At 36.7% G+C, this 25,115-nt stretch overlaps 1 protein-coding gene across 3 annotated transcripts in view; it reads right to left on the bottom strand.

Moving 5' to 3' along the window:
• CTNNA2 (catenin alpha 2) overlaps positions 1-25,115 on the bottom strand; it is a 456,724-nt gene that overhangs the window by 7,142 nt on the left and 424,467 nt on the right. The window contains exons 15-17 of one of the 3 annotated variants that reach the window (XM_059817398.1): positions 24,691-24,796; positions 21,539-21,673; positions 8,799-8,942 (exon numbers count right to left, since the gene is read on the bottom strand). In XM_059817398.1, coding sequence (XP_059673381.1) covers positions 8,799-8,942; positions 21,539-21,673; positions 24,691-24,796 — 385 coding nt within the window. The remainder of the gene's footprint in view (positions 1-8,798; positions 8,943-21,538; positions 21,674-24,690; positions 24,797-25,115) is intronic. The other 2 variants (XM_059817399.1, XM_059817400.1) reach the window with 2 other exon arrangements.

The following is a 25,115-nucleotide window of genomic DNA, read 5'->3' as shown; positions in this document are numbered from 1 at the left end:
GTTAACATTATCCAATTCTTTTTGTGAAATATAATTATTACTGACTTCTTTCCAGACCCACAGGTCCCAAAGGTGAAAACTATATTTTGGAATTTTGGATAGCTATTAAAGTTTTTCTATTCATCAACTGTATTTACAGTCAATAAATTATTTATCCAATATGACATTACTGCTATAACACAAAATTTACAATTTTTCTTGTAGACACCAAACATAATGTAGGTTATTTCCTCAATATTTAATATTTAATTAATATGCATTCTTTTCAGAATTTAATCAGGGAAAATATTTTGACCCAGAATTAAAAATTTCTCAGAACCAGTTCTTTTTCTTTTGCTCATTATCTGCCACTGCACAGCAGGCAAAAGATGCCAAAACAGTACAATTCATATCATATACCAGAAACACTGTAAGGACAAGCAATCATATATAACATTGAATTTTTTAAATAAGCTTGTTTTATCAGTCATTTTCATACTACATCACTGCCTCAAAACTTTCAGAGTCTGTTACTGAATTAGGCTATTTGACGTCAGTCTGAATACCCAAACATCTGGAACAATTCCACAGACCAAGGAAGAAATCCTCAGTCAATAAAGTCAAAGGAGTTTTGTAGGTGGGAACAGGATTTCACCCTGCAACTTTGCCAGCACTATGGTTGCTTATACTACACGTTTTCTTTGCTGAGGTTGAATGTAGAGGAAGAAACACTTCCTACATCAACCTACAATTGTCAAATATGGGAATGAGTCTTCTGCCATGATGGCTCAAGGTTTTCTTTTTCTAAATCTGTCTCATTCTGCATAGAACTAATGCCTGGAGGATGATGCCTATGACAGAATGTCATGGAGAAAAATAAGATTCTCTAACAGCCATCACAGTTGCATTACTAACTGGAGCAAAATTAGTACAACCACATTTACAACTTTAAAATCAATCTGTCCCATGGAATGGTTTGATCTGAATTCTTGGATGATTAACAGGAAAGGGACTTTCCTGTATGACTGATTTGAAGATAGGCTTCTACCTACTCTTCAAGAAGATAAAATGTCTGCAACAAAGATGAAGTCCAAACTATATTTGACAGGATAGGCTAACTCAAATTATAAATTATTTAACTAAGATTTTGTGATGTTCCCAGGAGGCTTATTGAAGAAGATTAGAGTAAGAAGTCTGTTGAAGCTCAATATCAGTCCCAATAAAAAAAGTCATTAATACAACCTTTATGGAAGTGGTCTGTGTATTGCCAGGATTGTATACACCATTTTACACAAGGATTCATATGCTAGAAGTCTACACAAGATACAAATTTGTCTGAACCTGATGTCACAGACAGAAAAGTGCAGACAGGAGTCTGTCAAAAGCATCTCAGTACAAATCTCCACTTTCATAACCAATTGCAGTTAAATCTGAAAGAGGAAATAGAGGCTATCTAACTAGTCCGTGCTACTGATCTCCTCCTCCTGACTTGACTTCTGACTTGTATGTAATTTGAAGATAGGTATCATTTTTAAAAGCCCAAAATAATCTAGTGCTCTTTCAAATTGAGTTTTGGAAGCAAACCTTTTGTTCTTTATCTAGAGAACGGGTATAATAACAAGAAAAGCATGTCTCTCTTACAGTCTTACCCGAAGGGAGTCCAAAACATGTCTGGTTGGCTGGAAATTGTACTGTCAGTGATAAAATGCAGGAGACTGGATAAAAAAAATAATCAATAAAGCATAGAAACTCTATATATTCTTTACATAAGAATGGGTTATCTCCTGCTGTTCCTCCTGATTTTGTCACAATGAAACCAAAAGAAAGGCAGCATAATGCAGGATTTCAGACTGCAAGGCTGAGAAATGTGCTATTTTCCCAACTTCTTTTTTAATTTGTAAAAGTGTCAGAACGATATCTGTACGTGAGTTATCTCTGTGTCTTCAACTGTGAGGATCTGTCACATTTTGAGGCAAATTTGTTCCTTCAGTTAGCTTCATATCTCTAAAGCTACGCTTGCCCAGGTCAGCACAGAGTCACTTTGAAGAGAGCTGCTCTACAGGCATAGCTGGCTTTTCTCAGGAAAGGGCTTGGAAACAATGCATCAAACAGAGTCAAAATGAATAAAACAAAATCCTCTTGTAGAATGGAAGATAGTACCAGGACAATTGTTCCTTGCTTCCTAACATTCGCCTGCTGTTGTTCATGTATATTTTATGTCTCATAGAGGCAGACAAAGAGCTTGATCATTCAAGACATTGATCACTTCCGAGGTGCTAAAAGGCTTTTACTTCCTTGGAGTTGAGGGTCCTTGCAGTGTTGCTCACTCAATCAGTGGAAACATTGCTTTCTCTGTTTGATTCCCTGAGCACTTTTCAGGACATTACAACAGTATGCAATGAAATAAAGAAACAAAATTGAATCTCCACAGTAGTCTTCAAGAGAGAGCCCCATTTCAGCTTTTCAGAAGTCCCAGCACTGACAGAGCTAGCTTAATACATATGGCAAAAAATTTCTAAAGGAGATTACAGAATCACAGAATCACAGAATCACTACGGTTGGAAAAGACCTGTAAGATCATCAAGTCCAACCTGGGAAAAAAAAAAACTAACTAAACTAAACTTCTATTCCAAATACAATATTCACAATTAACTGTTCTATTTGTTTGACCAACTCAATCAATGGTTAAATAACGTTCAGTAAGTGTTCCTTACTAGAAGGTTCTTTCCCTGGTCAATTACTGAAAATACAATTTGTGAATGCATTTGCTCTTACATTTTTAACTTTGGCTAACACTAGATGTTATTAAAAACCAGCAAAACAGGTAAGAATTACCAGAGACTACAAACAAATGAAAGCAGAACAAAACAGAAACAATTGTAAAGGCTGTTGCAGTTGACAAGGAAAGAACAAGCAAAGATGACAGCAAATTAAGAATAAATTGGAATGAATAAAATCTTGCTCTGAACTGTAAAGGCTCATTTTTATTACTCATATTTTATTATGCAAATATTCATATAATCATAGAATACTTTAGAATGAAAAGAACCTTTTGAGGTCATCTGGTCCAATGCAAAACAAATTGAATTAGATGACGTTGTTCAGGATTTTGCTCAAATTCAGAGTATCTCCAAGGATGGATAGTCTCCCACATCTCTGGACTAGAGACCTCCACCCTGCACTTGAATTTGACTACCCTTGAGGTAAAACATATTTTCCTTATATCTAATTGGAATTTCCCATGTTTAAACTTGTGTTTGTTGCCCCTTTTCCTGTCATTATTGCACCTCTGACAAGTCTGGATCTGGCTCTTCTAGATCCTCCCGTTAGGTAGTTGTAGACAACAATATCTCCCCTTAGCCTTGTCTTCTCTGTACATGTGAATGTATCTAAAAGAGTGGTGTAGCTGACGTTGGTGATCTCATTTTCACTGTTACAAGAGCAAGTGTTTTATCCAAAGGGAAAAACTGAGTAACTGTAGAAGGGAGGAAAAAATATCACCAATTATTGGCAAATATTTAATAGCTCACTCAAGTTGGTTAAGTCCTGTACTAGTCTCTTCAGAAAACATTCGTGTTAGGAAATCCTGATTTACTTGGTCTCTGTTTTCTTTTGAGATTCAGTACTTTAGATAGCATTTTCTCTGAACAACAAATGCAGAAGTACTTGTAGCCTCAATGATTCATATAACCCAAATGGTTTCTGTGCTTTTCACCTCAGGACAATCTTCCCTACACAAAAACAAATTAATTCAACCACATCTCCAAATCTTTCCTCTAATCCAGAATTTATGTAAAGGAGATGAAGGTAGAAATTCAGCTGTTATTTAGAAGAATGGTGAAATGAAAAAACAATTGCACTGGCTCTTTTCTTATAAAGCTCTTACCTAACTTAAATATTGGACATGAGTCATGATTATCTACGGACTTGTCTGCACTTACTTGGCATCAGAAAAATTGTGACTGAATGTCTTTTAATATTAGTCAGGATTCAAGAGGTGCTCGTAGGTGGTGGCACTAGAACCCCCAGAAGCATTTTTTCAGATATCTGTAACTGCACAATTTCACTAGGAATGCAGGCAAGAAAAATAGGGCTGCTCATAAAAACCATTGAGACGATGTGTTCAGTGACCGAGGCAAGGTTTTCAAGGTGTCCATTTCTATAAATGAAGTCTTATGCTGCACTCATCCTGCCTAACTCCAGGTGCTGGACAAGGCATTCCAGACTCCTTCTGTACTTGGTGGAGAAGACCAGGAACCATGGAGCACTTGAGATCTTTCATGGGTTCATTTGCTATGGAGATGGGCCAGAGTACTTCACCTTTTTAACTGTATTTGGAGATCTTAAATTGCATTAGAATCCTAAAGACAGTACAGTGAATCTGGGCATAGACGCTCAACATCTGCAAAAAGTTATCTTTGGATTTGACCCAGTAGTCAAAGAATTCAATCAAACTTAATGAATATTTTTGAGATTGTTTTCCTTAATTCTTCTCTTTTGATCCCCAAAAGTGCCAAATGGGGGAAAACCACATACTACAAAACATGTCAATCCTTTCAGCCTACAGAAACTAATGAGACTGGGACCCAGAAAGAGCTACTTTATATAGAAAAATGCTCCTTAGAAAATGATTTAAATATTTCTGTTCAAAAAAATATAGACAGTTTCCTTTCTTCAGCACCTAAGCTCACAGAAAGTTTACATCCCTTACATATGAATATATGCCCTCCAAAGACCCCCAAGGCTAAGCCCCCTGACTGTGCTTGTCTGAATACATGGTTCAATTCACCTGCCCATGCCTCTGGCATTTTTTAAAGATGTTACTAATCTAACCGGTTGTCAGCGTCTACCTGAAATAATAATATCTGCTCTGTAGAAATGTCTATTCATCACTAATTATAAAGGAAGCCTGGAGACAACATCTCAGGTGCAGATGTTCACACTTGGCTAGATGAATCACTCTCCACGTAGCAATGGAGATAACCGTCAAAAATTCATAATTCAAGGAAAATCTTTCTGAATAATAAAATACTCAGTTTTCATTACAACATAGACCTACTCTCATTTTTGCACAACTTGAGTGGGGTAGCCTCCCTCTGTCACTGCAAGATTTCTTTCCAACTCTCTCATTTTCAAACCGTACTTCTTAACTACAGTAAACTCTTTCTCCTGTTTTTATTTTTTTTAATTTTTATTTGGCCATCCAGAGTGGCAACTGGAATATAGTGTGGAAACTGGACTATAGAATGGAAGACAGAGAAACGCTGGTCTTGAAAATTATCTGAGTCTTGGAGAAGGATGTAGAGTTCGAAACTCATCATGATTCTATAGATCTTTTCTGCCTTGAGTGTGGCTCAGCATTCTCATTTGCAGAAGGGAAATAACGAGAATATTTGCTTCTGTTTTCAGTTTTACAAGGGTATGCCATCATGTTTCCTTTGAGACACTCGGATGGGATTGATAAAAATCCAAAGGATTATGATTGAACAGAATCATGTTTAATGTTTTTGAGATGCAACTGTCCCAGAAACAGAAAGTCCGGCGTGTTAAGGCAGTCCTAGTTTCCTCCAACCACTATACCCAGTCCAAGTGCTATTGAGCATTTTTGTTGACAATTCAAATAAGCTGAGGTCGAAGTTTAAAAGGATTGTAATTTAAATTAACAGGAAGAGTTCTCTAGAATGCTGTGCACTGTCATTGTGACTTCTTTTGATTAAATAGGATTAAATCAAAAGTAATTCATCTTGAGTCAATGGTGTTATACCAGCCTAAAACTGCCGTAAGAAAGGGCAGGGTGATGAGCATCTATCTGCCAGCTGACATGGTTTGCTAACAGATGGTGCATTTCACAGCTCTCCCTCACTTCTCATATAGAAAAAGAAGAAGGTAAGAACCAACCCACAAAGTTTTAATTCAACTTGTAAGAGAAATCAGCCTGGCAAATAAAGAAAATTTGGGAATGTTACATAGCTATCTTAATCATACTGAAAAAATGTTTGATCCTTATATATGATCTTACATCATTAAAGTATTGCTCACACCTTGCCAGCATGACTAAGGAACAAACCTGTAATTTAAATGCTGACCTGCTTAAATATACAGGTATAAATACACTAGTTACTGGTTTTGCTTTGAGTCAGTAATACACAATATGCTTGCAAACATTAAACAACTCGATTTTTAAGCATGCCGTATCGTAAAGTAACTTTCAGTTTGCAAAACACTTATGAAGATTTAACTCATTTAAATTAGCATATATTGGAACAAGTTGTTCCGATATTTGCTTTCAAAAGTTTTCATATTACACACTAAATATCATCAGCTGAAATCTAGGCCTTATTATATTTTACTTTAGTTTATGTACATGTAAATAATATACAGTTAAAACAAACATCGCAGTTGACCGAATACACATTCAAGCCAAAGCTGTAAAATACAGGAATCTGTGCACTTTAGACATTTTAATAATTTTAATTATAGCTGCCAGTAAAATAATTTAACAGGGGAATTAGCTCAGTAAAAGTAAAATTAGGCTATTTATTCTCCCAGCGTTAGGTTACTCTGGCAAACCCACATCCTGGGGTTGCATGGACAAAAATTGTATTAGATTTTGGCACAGGCAGATTCCAGGTTAATTATCACAAGAGTTTATGCCATTTTGAATATCATTCCCTCCACAACCCCCCCCATACATAAGTCAATCAACTGCTGATTTGCTCATCTTACCAGATACATTTAGAGAGCAAATTTCTCTGGATTTAAAGTAATCGACTGACATCTCTGTTCCATAATATCCCCTCAGTGCTGATCAGGATCTCTAGTTCACCTTAATTACTGAATGATACCAATTCTGATTTCCTGTTCCCAATCCCTATATCACTTTTAAAAATAATTTCCCTCTCTATGCCACCAAAATGCTTTTGTATTGTTGAAATGAGATTAGGGGCACTGTACAGTTAGTCCTTGTTTTACCTATTCTACACAAAAATTGGTCTCCTGCATCGTGCAAGAATAATTATGTGCAAAAACAATTTTGTAAACTTATCAGCAAAGGATGTGCTTCGGCTCTAAATTAAATTTTACCTCAAAGTATTTGCCTCTGAAAAGAGCAAACCTCAAACCATCTTTAACAACAGCAATACCTGTAAAGTTTCCCCAGTGAAACATTACAGATTGACTAACCTGCTTTGCCTTTCCTATTTAAAAGATCAAAGTTTGCTAGGGACGCTAAAGCTGCTAGACAAGTTCTTGGCTTTGCAAAGGAAGATTTGGAGACTTCAATGTTTGGTTCACTACAGGAATAAGCAGGAGTAATAAAACTCCTTGCACACATTATTCAAAGCTAGAAAAGCTACCACCGATCAGGGAGCTGATTTTTATACTCTTTGTCCTTATTTTTCCCTCTGACAGGAAGGGAAGCAGTCATTAGTGAAAGTTTTGGTAGCTTTGTAAACAAGACTTTCCCCGTCCCAGAACTTCATACAGATCTCCCCCGCACTGATACAAAGAGCATCACTGAGTCATCAGGGAGGAAAACCCATCCATCACTACTGACCAATCCCCAATACATGCCAGTGACCAGAAGATGGAAGGCTCTGCATCCTATACCCAATTTCTCACAGCCACCTAGTCACCTGAAAATAGAAGTACTTCATCAATCAGACTATGGACCACCTCTGCTGAAAAGGCTGTGATTGCACTCTCTTTGCCTCTGATTTATAGAGTATGCATTGCTGCCTTTTAGTGCCTTTCACCGAGATATGACAAGACCCCACACGGAGCTGGTGAAGAGCTTTAAATGAACAAGAACAGCAAAATTTGCAGTATCCCTAGGGGTCAAAATCTTCATATGATCCTTCTTCTGCCCTTTAGTATGAGAGCTCTGACATCTTGACAGCTTTAATGGATACCCAAGAGGCACAAAAAAGGAAGATCTTCGTAGTCCATCTTGTCTTTTTTTAAAATGCTGAGGGATATTAAAACAGTGAAGCAGTAATACTTAGGGCCAAAGGAAATAGGTAATAAGACAGTGCTTTAAAGTAAAATAGTAATGTATAGGGAGTGACATAAGAAAAACACCAAGAAATTCAGTTAGCAATATCCCTGCCCATCTCAAGTTCTTATCACAGAAAAAATCAAATGGTTTGATTTATAATTTCAAAGGTTAAAGCTCAGTTACATCTCCTGGGATTTGATTTCCTGCTTAATTTCACATCTTCTACAATTTACTTTTGAATATCATTTCATCTAGAAAATAGGTCTTATAATCGACCTATTGTCAATGCATAGCTTCATAAACATTCTGGCTAAAGCAAACAAAAACAGTATCAGCGAGTATAGAAAATAAAAATCCTGCCCTGTATAAACAGGCATTATCCACAGTTAACAATTATAAATATATAAATAACACCATCTATCTTTAATCACAAAGTACTTTAGAAAAATGATGGCCCAGCACTACTGTAATTAAATTAGTGGAAGTTTAGCAATTGAGGTCAAGGGGACCAGAGTCTGCCTTTTCACAATGCGAAACATTGAAGGATCAGTTTAACCACCAGTGAATGGACCACCTCTGCAAAGAAACGTGATCATTGCTTTACAGATGACGTCATTAACTCTAGGACTTCAGAACTTCAGGAAGGAAATGACTTTTCGCAGGTGACTGAAATAACACATGCAATTCATTCTGTGAGCCCTATGGTTAATTAGGAAAAAAAAAAAAAGCTAACATCAAAAATCCCCCAATCTCATGTCGTTCCCCTCCACCCCCAGATCTAGAGAGAGAGTTAAAGATATAGATGAGACAGAAGGTTACTCACCGTCGAGGAGTCACTGCTTCCGGTCTCAAGCGTAGCTCCCTCAGCACAGGTGGGTGGGTGGGTAGAAAGTTGACTAGCCCTGCCCCCATCTATGACATCACATTCTACCTCATAAAAGGTAGTGAAAGTGCTCTGAACTCCAGTCTGATTTCCGAGAGATACAGAAAAGAGATAGTGAGAGAGAGAGCAAGAGAAATATTGTGCCGTAGCGTAGAGGTGAGAAGAGAGAGGAAAACGTGTGCTGAAGGAGCTATGCTTGGTCAAGGAAACAGGGACTCTTCCACGATGAGTAACCCCGCTGCCCGGTGGTTCCTCTCACTTGCTCCCACAGCACAGGTTAAGCATGCAAGCCCTACAGGGTTTGCTCTTTGGAAGAGGGGATAAATTTTGGCACCTTTTGATGAAAACCAGAGAGGATAGAAAGCTCTATCCCCATTAAAAGCTGACTGACATCAGATCGGGCATGAATGTGCTTAATAGACTTGCAAGTAGCATTATTTTGTGTGTGGTTTTGAACAGCCGAACTGCACAAAAACATAAACACTGATGTAAGCAGCTGGAATTCCAGTGACTACAACTGGAATTATATTTGCGTCCACCCGTGCTGAATAAACATTACACAATCCAGACCTCTGGGCCGACCCTTCAAGGGAGTAGGGTAGGCCACCTACACCACTGTATGAAGGAGGTCAGGAAAGAATTACGCTTTTCTTGCATTGAAAATGAGAACTGACAAACTGTACTGAAAGAACAAGTGAAGGAAGTATAACAATTCTGGGCATACATTTATTTACAGAGCACACTTTAAAGTTCCAGAAAATATCAGCAAAATTGCAAAGAGGTGATGCTTTTAAAGACCATACATTTTTAGACAATGACAACTTTACAGGCTGAAGCACATTTTTTTAAAACAAATTCCCAAGAACTGAAACCGGAGGGCTTAAAATGGGATATTCATTCTAATTTATTGTAAATAGAATTTTTATCATCCAAATTCTGGAAAAGCAGGTTGAACAGTAAACATAATTGCTTATATTATCCACTGGGATTTTCTTAATAACCTAGCTGTATACTAAAATTGAAAAAAATAGTATATGCTGCTAAACCTAACTCCATTAAATAAAACTGCTCAGAGAATGGGGGACTATTCAGTGCCAGTAAAGAATGCTTGCATAAGATCGTGCCTTTTGGAAGAGAAAAAATGAATGCTCCTTAAATCTCTTTTAAGAATCTGTATTACAAGCACACAGAGTTAACATTGACATTTTCCCTTAGGCTTTTTGTTGCTACAAGTATCATGTAAATTGTAATCTAATCATAATTATTTTTTCAGTCTTAGTAATGATTAATGTGTATTCCCGGCTCTGTTTGTGTGCTTTTTGTTTTTCTCTCCTTTCCTTCTATTGAAAAAAGAAAGTGTGTGACTAATGTCTAGTACCAGTCACTTCACCAAAAACAAAAGTCAAGTATTCTTCTTCTTAACCTTCAAAACTTTTATCACAATCTAATCCTGCAGTATCTGCAGACGCTACTTTAAACTAGTATATTTGTGGATTTAAAAACTCAACAAATCTGCTAGCCCACTTGACTAAATGAAGAGCTATTGTGACTGTTAGAGATGATATATAACTTCAGGAACACAATGCAAAACTAGGCTGCATCTGAGTGATGCAAAGTGATGATAGTGCTGTGAATTTCAGATCATAATTGAATTAAACATACATCTGTCTGATTTTCATTACATCACCTTGATTTCAAGCTATTTGCACGTATGAAGACAGAGAGGAGGAAAAACACCTCTGGTACCCTGTATTGCATCTACTCCTTATTCACATGTATGTCTACTAGTCTGCCAAAGAGAAAAGAAAAATTGAACTTTTAAAAGCTTTTATGGTAAAAAGTACCAAGTAGAATTCGGTTAATTCGTAACTTAGGTAACCTATGACTTGACTATTGCACCACAGTTGTTTTTGCCAAATAAAGTAGGAATATATTTCGAACTCCTGTGACCACCAGGCCTTATGAAGCCTAAAGAAGCTTGCTCATTCTGATAGAGAGAAGGATGTTCAAACGATATATCCTTAAATATGAGAAATATTACACTTGTAGTAGCAGTTCTAAGATCTCCTGAAAAGAAATAAATTGTCTTTTATTGGAATAGAAACATATGGAAGTAGCACAATTAAATTCTGGAAGACTGAGTATGGCCAAGAATATTCTCCAGTAACAACACAAGATGAGAAATAGGGAGAAATATGGTAGATTCCATCGTGACAACATGATATAAACAGTTCAATAGATTTGGTAGCAGATAATACCCCAGATGGTATTTTAGGGCTAGCACTGCTCAAATCTGAAATCTTGTTTTGACCTGCTTAGTATGGTATCTTTAGTTGATAAAGAGAAAATTAAGGGAAGAGCAAAAAAGATAAGACTCATTTGTGAGCATACACTAGAACACATTACTCGCCTAAACAGTGAACAAAAGCAGAGAAAGAATATACCTAAGTGAAAACATTTTAAAAATGTATATACATTCCAGAAAGGAGGGAAATCTTCCAAGTGTTCCAAGGAATACAAGTAAGATTAATTAAATGAATGCATGGAAATACAAAGGGACAGTAAATGAAGACTTTAGTACTCTAAAATATTTTCTTAAGGGATATAAGTTAAGCCTAACAGCATAAGAAAACTATGTGAACGCAGATCGAGTCATTGATTTAATCACTTGCACTGAGGCACTAGAAATCAAGTTAAAAAAAGGGTCCATGTTCAGTTTGACATCAAAGATCTCTCAGAAAAAACACCAAAGTGCTTGCTTTCTTGCTTAAAAAGATGGACAGATGATGGGCAATGGGCAGGCACCACTAAGCCACCAGTGGCTGCTGTCTTTAAAGTCTGAGTACAGCAAGACTGTGAAAAGCTGAGGAGCACCAACCGTGCAGAAACATTGTATGTACTACTGGTACACCTACAGAAGGCAAAAACGGATATATTCTAGGAAATTGAAACAACAGCTTGAAAAGGCCATGTAAAAATGCCAAGCTGACACATATCGTAAAAGTTTGAGACCTTAACACAGACACGCCTCTGACCCAAAGATGTCCTGTTGGATCACCTTGATGGATGAGTGGAAAAATCTTTTTTGTTCATTATCTGTCATAGCTAAGGAATGATGAAATATGTAACATCCCATCTGAGACTGAATAAAGCTGTAACTTCTCTAATTTTTTGACAATGGGAACGTTGAATCTAGTTGCAGGTATAAAAAAGGATGAAAATGTTGCTGCATTCTTTTGGATTGGATATTGATGCTCTAATCCAATTTTAGAGTTCTAATTTGGTCTTTGATGAGATTTAGGACAAATCACTTGTATGTTTCATCTCATTTTCTAGTGATACTATTACCTACCTGGTAACTTAGGTCACAAGGTATTCTGATGATGTTAGTCACAATTAGAAATAGTTGATGTCAAAAGAAAGCATTTGAGAGTATCTAACAGTAAGAGGTTAGGATTTGTTTTTCTGGTACTGGATAGTTTTTTACTTTGGCTCCATATCAATGTCTTGAATACATTATACAAAACCAACCCTATTTGTTGATGCAGCTGCTTATCAGTTATGTAAGATTGATGATGTGATATGAGAACAGACTTGTTTTTCCTTTGCTCCTATGAGGTGTATAAATAATAATAGCAATAATAATATGTTCCAAGTATGGAAGAAAATATTTCAGAAGTTAAAGATAGAAGGCAACTTTTAACCTTCCTCACTCAGTCTTCCTAAAGGCTATTATGACCTCCTACATTTAATGGAAATACGTTCCTATTGTGAGTTTTATTAAATACTTTGTTGTAAGCGGTTTTGTTCAGTATTTGCAATTGAATCTGCTCAGGCTGGGGAAACCTGTAATGTTTTCCCTTAAGGGTATGTCTCCTTGCCTGTGAGTGTTTCTATGTGTGTGTTACTCATTGGCAACTCAGGTTGTCAAGAACTATAATTAAAGTGAAAGACATTGATGAGTCTGAACTGAAGTTGTTTTTCTTTTAATATCTGCAAAAGCAATATCTGATAGTACTTTTAGAAGTGAGATTAAGTCTCACCACTATCCAAATCAGGAAGTTAAATAATTGCAAGGGCTAAAAGATGTGCTTCTGTATAAGAAACACAGTCCAAAAATCTCCTATTGTGTGTTAAATCCATCATTATGTAAATTCAGTTCTCCGTAATGCCATGTGCAAGAAATAAACCTAATTTTTATTTAAAGCCTCAGGATGTACCTGAGAATGCCCCAGGGGAAAGGAATTCTTATTTAATACAAAATGGTGAAGCTTGGTCCTAAACCACCTCCTTTAAAGGCAGTAAGACAGGAAAAGAAGTGAACATGAGATAGCTCTGAAGTCCTCTCTTTCTTTATAGTAATTTCTATAGGAATAGTCCTTTAGGAACATACCTTAGGGTATGTTAGAATGGTCTCTGGGCCTTGCTAATTATTGCAGGGCCGGTGCAGTTTCTGTATCAGAAAGCCATAATATTCCCATTTTCTTCCCACCTCATTCAGCATGGCCTGGAATAGGAAAACAAGCTGGACTGAAGCCATAACTGCTGCAGCAGGCGAGCTTTGGATTTTAAAGTGGTTACTATTTTTAAAACAATTGCAGTATGTAATGAAGCATATACATTAATATTTCCTTCATTTCTCTAATCTTTTTCCATGATCATATTTGTTTCAAGCCTCAATCTTGAATCTGTAACACTTTGCTTTGTTCTCATGGAATTAAAATGGCTTAACATTATTTGGTATCAGAAAAGCTTTTCTTTGCAGAAAAAACTCTTCTAATGAGAAATTTCAATAAATGTAATCTTCAGAAATTAATCAATATTTGTTACCTGATAAAGCACAAGAGCATGTTCCCTGTAGCCAAAATGCTTCTTAATAAGGATAAAAGTCTGACCTGTCTAAATTTTAACGTACTAAATGTAGACATACGGATGGTGTGCGTGCTTCTTGTCTCCACGAATTTATTCTAATGAAGACAAGTGCAGTGTGATTTTACTTTGCAAATGAAATTCTAGATAACATCTTTCCATTTATGCAGGCTATATTGTTTCATATTTATGTGTATGTGTGTTTACATGTGCATTTATATACAACAAGATATTTTCTTAGTCCTGAAAATAGCCTTATATCAAAACACTGTAGCTTCAAAAGAACTGAGATTGTTTAATAGAAAATATTTTCTTGTTGAATTTTTCAGTTATGTCTTAAGCTTCATTCATCTACTTTTCCTTCCATAATGTAAACTGCCCACCACCAAGCTACCTTCACTGAGCTGCTTTGAAGAAATAACCATAACACTAAGAAAAATAAATCAAGCTTTCCAAAGTCTTCTCCGCTGTTCTTTATGTGGATCATACTTATGATCCCCCAGATGCCCAAAGCTCAGGGTATACACTAATGTCCAATCCAGCAACTGTTATAAAGGCAAAACCGTGTCAACTCACAGACGTAGAAATAAGATCCTATGGGATATTTCACCTAGCTGAATCAAAACACCGTACAAATGCCCCTTGAAAGAGACCTCTGGAGGTCTCTTGTGCAACTTTCGACTTGAAATGAGTTGATCACCAACATTAGATAGGCTCAGCTGCTGCATTGTCTACTTGGGGCTTGAACCCCTCCAAGGATGCCAATTGCATAAACTCTCTGGGCTCCTGGTCCACACTACCTTCACTGGGAAGCAACAGGTAAGCTTCATCTAATGAACTAAATCTTTATTATTGTTACATATTTGGAAGAGGTAATGTAAATGGCTTTAAAGCCACTATAGATACATCTATTCATGTAATTTTTTTTTCCTATTCATCTTTGAGCTGTTTCATAAGATAATTAGGAATTCTTCACTGTTTTAACTTTCAAAAAGCCCTAAGACAGTGTTTCCATAAAATACATCATATATGATGAATATATGACCATGAGGGATTTTATCAGCACGCGTTTTGATTAACCTGCATAATTCATTGATGCCTTTATCCTTTAGGAGTAATAAATTGACTCAGTGTCAGGATGATAAACTTTTTATGTTACCACATCATCAGGTAGTCCCTTTTTTGGACAGTGTATTGAGGGATACAGCCTGTGTCAGCAGGAGTTGGAGACTCCTGTAGTAGTCACAAATAGAAAAGCTCAAACAATTTGTTCCAGATAAAGGCTTATCAAAACCTCTATATTTATAAGTAACCCATGCTTCATCTAGCCATATATTTTGGAACAGAGTACACTATGGCTTTCTTTCACCTTCTCATATATCAATATGTCTGCATACATTAAAACACATATGCAGAGGTTACTTAAATACATTTCCATTCCACAAGGCATAGCTGAAACATCTCCCTGTATTTTTAATTTCTTTCATTTCTTCCAAAGCAGATGACATGAGTTAGTTGAATATACAATGTAAATCAAGGTCTCTCACTTTCCTCACCTAGCCCCAGCCTTCCCGTCCTGGAAGCTGTCTTTTTACAGTGGTAACTTTAGAGCCGAAATAAAGACCCTAAGTTTTGATTTTCTCGCCTTGCTTGTTCTACTAGGAGAGTAGAGATTATTGTGGAGTCCAACCAACTTTATGTTCCTGACTTTATCTCAGTCCTTTCTCACCATTGCAATTCTTTGATTTCATATTTCTATCTTGCTTTTGGGTTGGCTTTTCCTTCCCCTGACCCTTTCATATCTCATATTTCAGGTTCCTTGGCTTACTTCTTTATTATTGCCAAAGTCCTCTCCTTTACTCGCTGTTTTCATTCCAAGTCTCAAAACAGAACTCCTCTCCACCAACGCTATCCTAAAAAAATATCTTTCCATGAGTCCCATTTCACACTATTTTCACAGCATTGGTGCATACAATACACTGTTCATATTTGCAAACTCCCTTTTTTGCCATTCTTACTGCAATCTTGTGGGCAAAACTGGGTAAACATGAAAAGCAACTTGCAAAAAAAAAAAAAAGCCTAAATTAAAAAAGAAAATCATAAAAGTCAAATTATATTCTTAAGCAATTTAGTAATTATCTATAGAGTCCCCGGGTCCATCTTTCACTTCCCTTTACCAATTTGACGGTATTCAGTTGTGCTATACCCACTTCTCATGTATTACCATAACTCAAACCCTAGTCTTGCAATGGTGTCAGCTTAGACATCAGACTTATCTCTTCTTTGTGGTGTGTAAGTCTTTGAGTACCCACTGTCCAACAGACATGAACACAGCAGTTATTCAGGAATAAGTGCTCTTACCCTCAGCTCCAAGTAAATTGTATCACTAGCAGACAAAACACAACATTTCTATTAGTGATGTCTATGAATCATTAAGTACAGCTAGGTCTTAGCTCAGGTGTTTTCGACTGAAAACACTGACAGCTTGCCAGTCCAAGCAGCCCAGCCCAGGAATATCTACAAACCCTGGTTTGTCGGACTGTTTCTGTGAGTATGCATCATGTAGCATTCTTCCATTTCTGTTAGAAATTAATAGTAAAACTTATTTTGTTGCTCACTAAATAACAGGAGTAACCTTTTGGCACTCCTGAGAATCTTGAAGAAAAGGAACCCGACAGTTTTGTCAATTTGCCAACTCTCCCTTCCGCAAACTTTCTTTTACATAATGCTAAATTCTTGCCTGATTCAGGAGGAATTTAATTACTTTGTTTACCAAACTCCAAAACAACATTTTCTCCATACTCTTAAGTATTTTGAATGCAAAAGTTCTCTCTGATTGCCTACTTGAGAACAAACAAACAAAGAAAAAAGCCCAGAAAGGCTTTCTGATGCAGGGAAATGAAATACCCCATCAGTGGCTCTTAAGCAACTGTTTATGCAGAGGCTCTTAATCCAAATTCAGTGAAAGATGGCCTTACTCGCTTTTAATAGCAGGTGAACTTCAAATTACCTGACTTTTCTTTGAGTCTATAGAATTCACAGGTAGCAACTTGATACCCCACTGCCCATATGCATACCAACTTGCTTGTACAGCACAAGGTAGTTTAGGGTGATACAGCCTCAAACGAAAGAAAAGTATGACCTTTAAACCATTTTGTTTCACTAGATGTTAAGATCCATAGGCAGAATTGATAGGGAAACTGTTTGCCAGCTCACCTGAAGTAACTGCTGGATGCACACTGTTTTTCTGTGATAAATAATGAGGCTCATTCTTTTTTGATGAGGACTAGCTATTTCCAGTTACCTTACCCTTATCACGGATCAAGAAAAAACATACAGACAGTTATTTTGCAGTATATCCCCTATCTGTTAATAGTTTTATGTATCCAACTTCCCAGGTGTTACAGGAATTTTCATAATGTTCTACCCTTCCTTTTTCCCCCAAAGTCCTCACTTAAATTCGCCAAGCAAGAACTCCTAGATAAAGTCACAATCTTAACTGTCTTGTATCTTCAAAATGTTATAAGAATCCTTGTCTTAGTATTGTAGCTAAGCCTATTATGCTAAGAAAAATGGGCCTTTGAAAATAATTGGAAATTGGACCCAGCCAAAATGCGTGTTTCGAGTGTACTTTGGCTATTGATTCAATATTTTTGGAGAGTGTTCAAAGATACATGGCTGTTACTCTGTATGACACTGCGTATCTATCTGGCTCAGAAGTTTAAGACTCTCTGGGCAAATTTTCTGATAATACAGCTGATTAAATCTGTAGAGTTCTAAATCAAACCTGAAAACAATAGGGGGCTGCCTTGGATAAGGGATTTTCTCAGGTTCTGTTCAATATAAACCTGCAGGAAAAACTGTAGCAAAGCTACTAACATAAACAAGAATTTTGAAAAATGCAGGCTCATAGCCTAAATGGAGAGTAGGTAAATGAGCTGATCAGCTTCAGAGCGGCAGTAAACAGAACAAGTGGATATTTATTCTAGGGTAAGAAATGAATATATAGATCTGTTTTATTGTAATGGTCTAGCTAACAGGAGTCAGACAGGAATACTAAAAAAAAAAGCAGTCCCAGAGTTAGAAGAAGTCTGAATTTTTATCCAAATAACAAACATCATGGTTAAAACCAACTCTATTCAACAAAAGTAGCTATCACAAAAGGCTATCTATCAGCATGAGCTACGCATATGTAAATGGAATTTACTTCACTGAGAGTAGCATATGCTCAGCACCTCAGAGGATTCATTCCAATACAATGGTGCAACTGATTATGAAGCAAATATACATTACATTAAATAAATTAAGGCAAGAGATAAAGGAAATTATTTTGAAGTGCTTTTAGTTTGTGATTTTATTAAAGGAGGTCGTTCATTCTTAGAGGGGAATTAGAAATTGAATATTCAAATTTAAAATTACAGAAACATATATCTGTTTATGGACCAAGGTCAAAGAGACTTTTATTAGGAACAAGGATATCATCTACACAGACCAGGAATATTTTTTAAATCTTTTGCATTTTTTTAGTATTAATTTCTTTTTGCTTTTACCTAACTTCCTCCTCACCCCTTTTCTTTACTTTCTTCCCTATAATCTTCTTCAAGTTTACAAGGCTGCCCACTGAAGAACAGGTATCACATAGTTTTTCCTTATTTTACTTTCTGAAACTCAATGGGAATCAGGAATTAAGAGTCTCACCTTGCAACATAAAGGGCCAAGTCAACAGATAGTCTAAATTGGCCTTGCTCCATCGATATTAATGAGGTCAGGCTCATGTATGCTAACTCTCAATTGCCAGGTCTTACTTATCTGGTGAAAATAATTCTGCTATCTGCATGCAGGGAATTTGATGGGAAAGATCAAAGAAGAGAAAGAGCTGGGGGAAAAGGAATGGAAGAAAGAAAGGGAAAAACAACATTGGGTTCTTTCCTTTACTGAAATAATTTACACTTCAGGAGTGTGACATTTTCTTATTTTTTGATCTGTTTTTCTATTTGCAGCAAAGTCAATGATGCCAAAAAGAACCCCTTCATATGCTATGCTAGTATCATATCAATCTATAGAGGAAAAAGCAAACAAGATCAGCTTTATGCTTATTTTCAGAGAGAAACCATACTGAACTACTGAATCTTGTGGGGAAAAAAGAAATGGAAGTTTCATCAAAAAATATATAGCACGTTATATGTTCTGTACACAGTATTTTTGAAGTTGTTGCAACACATTTTTCTCTAATAGAACTATAAGAACTGTGGGTGGCTTTCATCTGTCTTTCAGGTTTTAATTGGTTTTATGTCTTTTTTTTTTTTACATAAATATACATATGCCCACACATAGATTCATACATACATATGCATACATTCATTTCATTTATAAATATTGATTAATATTCTTAATAATGCAAAAATTCAAGCAGAGATTGTACTCCCCATGATAGTTCTGAATCATAGCTCATCTATTGGATCGATCTGAATTATATTGTGGTTCTTTGTAAACACTGTAGTAAATTACAATATTGTAATAACCATCCTGGTGCTTGATATTTACATCAAAACACTTAAGTATAGTGCATTCACATAAACTTACTTCTGTAGTCATAGGTTGGGAAGCTTGAATTCTGGATTGCTATTGTACTTCTAACATTGTACTGTATGCAAGTTGTCAAATAATGGTATTTCATTTTAATGTAAATAAAATACTGTTTATTTGTAATTGGCTATCCAAGAGAAAATGAAGAAGAAGATGGAAGCAGAAGCAGCAAGTAGACAAGCAGATGTAGATGTGCACTTGGATACCAGACCTCTGGATAGCAAAGGAGCATACAGTACCCAGCACCTTGAAGATAAACAGCTTGGAAAACACTATCAGGAAAGCAGTGTACTAACTGTGTTATACCAGATAACAAGATAATGCTCTCAAAAAGGGATGCACAGGAGTTCAACTCTCTATGTCACCTCCTGTTCAGAGCAACAGCGGAAGAAGCAAGCTGGGCAATCTTAAAATTTTCTGTGTGTCAGTACTACTGAGTCTTTGAAGCAGACCCAAATAATTTCTGTGGTTGAAGGTAGTTTTGCCTTTGTCTGCAACTGACTGTAAAAACCCAACGAAACAGAAACACAATGGTGATGAAGCCCGGTAAGCAGCAGATGCTAACAATGCCAGACTGGAAATGATGAAGTCAAGCGGTTCGGCCACTTAAATTTCACAACAGATGGTGATGTTCCAGTAATGAATAGATGCTAGGGATTCACAATGGCTTATTCAGCATCCACATACACTGAATAAGGAGACTTGAAAAAGAAACACACACAACCACAAAAGCCAAGCTGGTAGAAGCACTGATTTTGGTAATTGTTATAGATAGATGAATATGACAACTCAATGGGTATGAAAAGCTGGACCCAGATGGCAATAGGTAAGAAAAGATCGTAGCATTTACTATGCAGCATAGCTGTCAGCGATACAAGGACAGATCACTCCATTAATATCAGGAAAATGGAAGAGGATCTTTTCATTGCTGTGGGAAGATCAAGGTATTAAAATTACATATGTACATATGTCAAGAAGTGAAGACCAATTGCAGGACAGACACAGGAACATTTAAGCAGCTCCTTTTAGGATTGCATATATGACTTCAGAATGGTTTGATCCAAGAAAGCCTGGCAAATGTTTAAGACCTTCTATAGAGCTTTGCAAAAAATCGAAGTGTTATGTAGTTGAGAACATTTGCTCTGACTTCTGATATGTTTGAGGAAGGCCAGTGATTTCACTGGGGAATCTTATGGATGAAATGAAGGGCACAAGTTAGTTGTCCTAACAATCTTCGTACTTGATTGGGCTTAAACAATGAAAGGGTGCTTTTTCAAAACCGCATTTGAAATCAATCTTGTTCCAAGTATCTTGGTTCTCACAATTCACCATCATTTTGAAAACACACTCAGGAGAGTGAAAGTTATTATACATTTACATGCATATGGTCTGTATTTGAGTTAGAAGGTAACAAATGTGTCACGGGGCTAATACTAGGGTGATTAGTTAAAAGAACAAAACAAGAAAATCATGAAGAGCAGCAATTGCTACTGCTTGGTTCTAGTAATCTCCCAGAGGCACAGAGTCCAACATTAGGAGAAGGAAAGACAAAACAGTTTAAAAATGTAGAAAACTCATTGTTTATAATATTACTGCTGCTGTATATTCCTCTCTTTATTTCTAAAAAAGGTTGTGTGTAAAGTTTGTAGTCTTCATTGAAAATAACTGAAATAACGGGATGGGAATTAGAGTATATAATCATTGTGCTTGCCAATAGTATTTGAAAACAGCACATGCATCAAAAATTAAAATATTTTGCTGGCCTTCCAGAGTTTTTGCTAAACCTAGTGTGCATTGGAACCTGAGTGAATGAAATCCCATTAGTCATCACCGTCTTAACAATATGCACTTCATACAGAGCTGGCTTCTGCACAGAGGAAGGAAATTACCAGTACTAACAAAGGAAAGAAGATTTATAATGAGCAAATATACAAAAGCTCCAAATAATTATAATATTCACAGCTTGTCAATGACTTTCTAGGCTATGAAATTACTTTTCTTTTGGGAGAATGAAGATTTTACAGGTTTAGTATAAACAAAGGGTAATTGGCAAATCAAATTGCTCTACACAAGTTACTGTAAAGTCTGGAATAATGGCGATAACATTTTAAAAAGCTTGCTTATGAATCACTGGTTTTTTGTTTTGTACATTATTGCCATCAAAAATGCTGCCTTTCAAGTGCTACATGGGAAACATAAATGGCTAAAGACAAATACCAACTTACCCCTGATACAATAAGTTCTCCTCCCAGGTTCTGAACTTCTGCCTTCACTTTGCTGCAGATATTGAGTTGGTGGCAGTAGAGGGCAATGCGCTGCAGGTAGGCTAGCAGATCCTGTTTGCAGGCTGAGTCCGGGCACTACAGACAAAAGACATATTTGATTAGATGTAGCTGAGTTTATATGATTATAGAGAGGTAATCAGAGGAGATAGTGGCAATGTGTATTAGGGGACCCATTTCACTTCGTCTTTACATGAGATACTTGATGAAATGTGAAAATTAAAACTCTACCTTTCATTTACTCGAAACTTATGAATTGTAAGCTGAAGATGCACTATACCTTTTTCTAAAAAGAAGAAACCTCTCTGTCAAGCACTAATGAAAGACAATGAAATAATATGATTGTTATGTTTGTGGGAGTGGTTCACTTATGATATCAGTTTGTACAGAACAGAAGAAACTACTGAGCATCCAAAAGACCAAGTTTGACCTGAAACTCCAGGTTGCCTGCTGGGCGTCCAGGTTAAGGTACAACATGGACCAGTTAAAGACCAGATAAACCCGGTTCTGACTGATTACATGCACTCTAATGCCCACTCTTGACTGCCTTGCCAGCTTTCCTGGCATTTGTGCAGACCTTCAGAGGACGCAGCTCTGCTTTAGACTTGGCTGAAGCCAGGCCCTTTGCTGACACAGTAAGGACTCAAGAGGCAGAGGTCAGGCTGCTTGGGTTTGGTCTTCACAGATTTGGCAAGCTTATTGTTAATGCATAAATACCTTCTTCATGTGTGCCAGAAGGAAACTATTTACTAAAGTGTAAGCGACATATTACAGAGTGTCTCAGCAGATGACATCAGTATTGCAGCCCTTCTCAAGAACACAATGAGGTAAGCTGGTCCCTCTGCATGTCTAAGGGATACCTCTTCATACTAGAGGGAAGGCTATCTACAATCCTCTACCATTTTGGATGCTGTACATCTCAAATGTGTTTTGATACAAATTACATTAGGTCAAACGTGGTAGACTCAGTGAAGGTTTTATAATCAATGTAACTAAAAAAGGCCCAAGTACAATTTATTCATAGTCTTTGGGACTCTTAATAGAAACTGCATCATCCCCCACAATATCAACAGCATAATAAACAACACTCTTGTAGTTAATATTCAAAGTCTTGCCTCAAGAGAACAGACCTCAGTAATTCACTCTGATGAAACATTGCTAAAAGGGCCCATTGCTAACAGCATGTCTCCAAAAAATACTCTTTGGGGCTACCCAACAATGTCTGGCTGATAATGTCCTTCGAATGTATAGCTCGGGGAACAAAGATTCCAAAGATGTCTTTTTAGCATCTTACAAAGTTTATGCTCTATTTTTGTAAAATATTACCAGAGCATTTCAACAAAAACTGATAGAATTAAACACACATGAGTCAACAGCATCACAGCCTCTGACTTGGGATGACTGCTCTAGCCCCAACAGCTAATGCTGGCAAGGAATATGTTTGGGGTGAAGTAGTTGCATATACTGTCATCTATAACCCTGAAAGCAGTCACTTTGCTTTTTTCCCTCCCTTTAAAACTAACAATAAACAAAGCTGGAGGTTCACTGTGGCTGTTAGGTTTAATCTGCTCTATACTTACGGCAACGCTATAATGCCTCTCTTTCTCAGACAGTTGCCACATCTTTCAGGCATGAATCCCTAAGACACCTCTTCTCCCTACCGGTGACAATTTAATACAGAAATATTTACCCTACTCTTGAAGTCTATGAACTGAAAGAAATGAACTTTAAAGCAATACTGACAAGGCTTTAAATACAAGTACCTTGGAGTGAATGAAAATGTAAGCTCTCTCTCATTGAAACAGTAATTAAAAATGCAACTGTCCATAAAAAGTTTATATTGCACTAGTGTCTCCAAAGTTCTGTAAAATATCAGTAAAGCACAAGCATTAAAATAAAAACACTTCATTGTCATAGTGATTTTAGTGTTTATTATTAAAGTGTGCATGTTACAGTCCTCTGAAATTTAAAATGTGACTCAAGCCGATGCACTCTAAGCATAGCAAGTCTCTTTGTGTTTCTTTCTTTAAAATATTCCACCTCTGCAAATATTGTAGGCTAGTAATTTCATCAGCTGACAAATGGATTTCTTCTTCCTTATGCTAAAATGAACAGATGCTACATTTGAAGGAAAGAATGGGTTAACTACAGGAGAAATGCTTGCTGATAATGAAGAAAACCTAGATCCAAAATTTCTGAGGTTATAGGAAAATGGGCAGCGTCAGGTTTCTTGCCACTCTGGCCCATATTGCCTGGCAGGATGTGTTACACACTATTACATGCTTGCTTGAAGAAGAAAAAGAAATAACTTATTTTGAAGAGAAAGAATAGAGGAGAGGAAGTTATCAGTTCACACTTCCAGCAAGAAAAGAAACTATAGGAAGTTTACAAAGGAAAAAATAGTCAAATTTAATTTGCCTAAATCTAAAATTAGCTACCTAGAACCTGGATTTGAAATTTGACTCTTGATTTTTAATGTGATACTTCCTCTTGCTCTCCAGATGGATAGATAATCCACTCTGAAAGAAAGGGGCTGAATATAGCAAGTTCATCTTTCCAGTTGTGACATGAATTTGGCAATGGGACTGAGGACACAGACCCTAACACATGGAGCAGGGGGCTGTAAGGTGATGCCAAGCAGGTGATACCCTGATGTAAAGCAGAAGAAAGAGAGTCAGGGAATCTTGAAAAAAAAAAAAAAGTGCCATATCAAGGGAAATTGCTGGAAGAACAAGCTGAAAAGAATATAAGGATTCCTAGGCATATGGCAAGGGTAACAGAGCATCCAAGTCTCTACTGCTTTCATGACAGTAAAGATATCAGTCTAATTCTAACAGAATCACCTGAGTCCAGAAGTGAGGCTGTGGAACAATTTAGGCATTTCTGAGGTTTAGACATACTCATTTATGACTTTCTTGTACTGCAAAACCCAAGCGGATTGGTATAGAAGATACAACTTGTATTCAATGGGTAGATCAGTATCCAGGCTGTGACTTTCAACAGGTAATTTTCTGTCAAGTAAAGAGAACCTTTTCCTGCAAAAGGCAACTCACTGATAGAGTTGACATGACATTTCTGCTCATTTTTGTTGTTACCTGATCAGCTACCGCCCGTGCCAATTTGTCCATCCTCGATCCTGCCTCTGCAATCTTCTTGGCCGCATTAATGACATCTGATGTATTCTTCAGGGGGCCTTTCCCTCTGTGAAATACAATCCAATTATGCACAATCTAAATAAATCATGAAAGGCAACAATTTTAGTGACCCTGTTTAGTGTTTGATTTTAAAATAGTAGCACGAATGACTTCTTAATTTATTACAATTTCACCTTTTTAACTGCTTTATAGTATAGCTTGATTAAGAAATCGGTCTGCTGTATTTTCTCTCTCTTACAAAATGCCTCACTAGCAATTTAGTCTGATGGTGCCTTCAAGCACATGAGCGATACTTAATAGTACATGCATTTTTAAGTGCTCATTAAGCTAACATTCTTTCTGGAATACACAACTATTTCAAAATC

Source organism: Gavia stellata, chromosome 5, assembly GCF_030936135.1.
Source record: "Gavia stellata isolate bGavSte3 chromosome 5, bGavSte3.hap2, whole genome shotgun sequence".
NCBI classification, from domain to species: Eukaryota; Metazoa; Chordata; class Aves; order Gaviiformes; family Gaviidae; genus Gavia; species Gavia stellata.
Note: the sequence above shows the minus strand (reverse complement) of the source record. Positions and strands in the feature narration are given on the sequence as shown.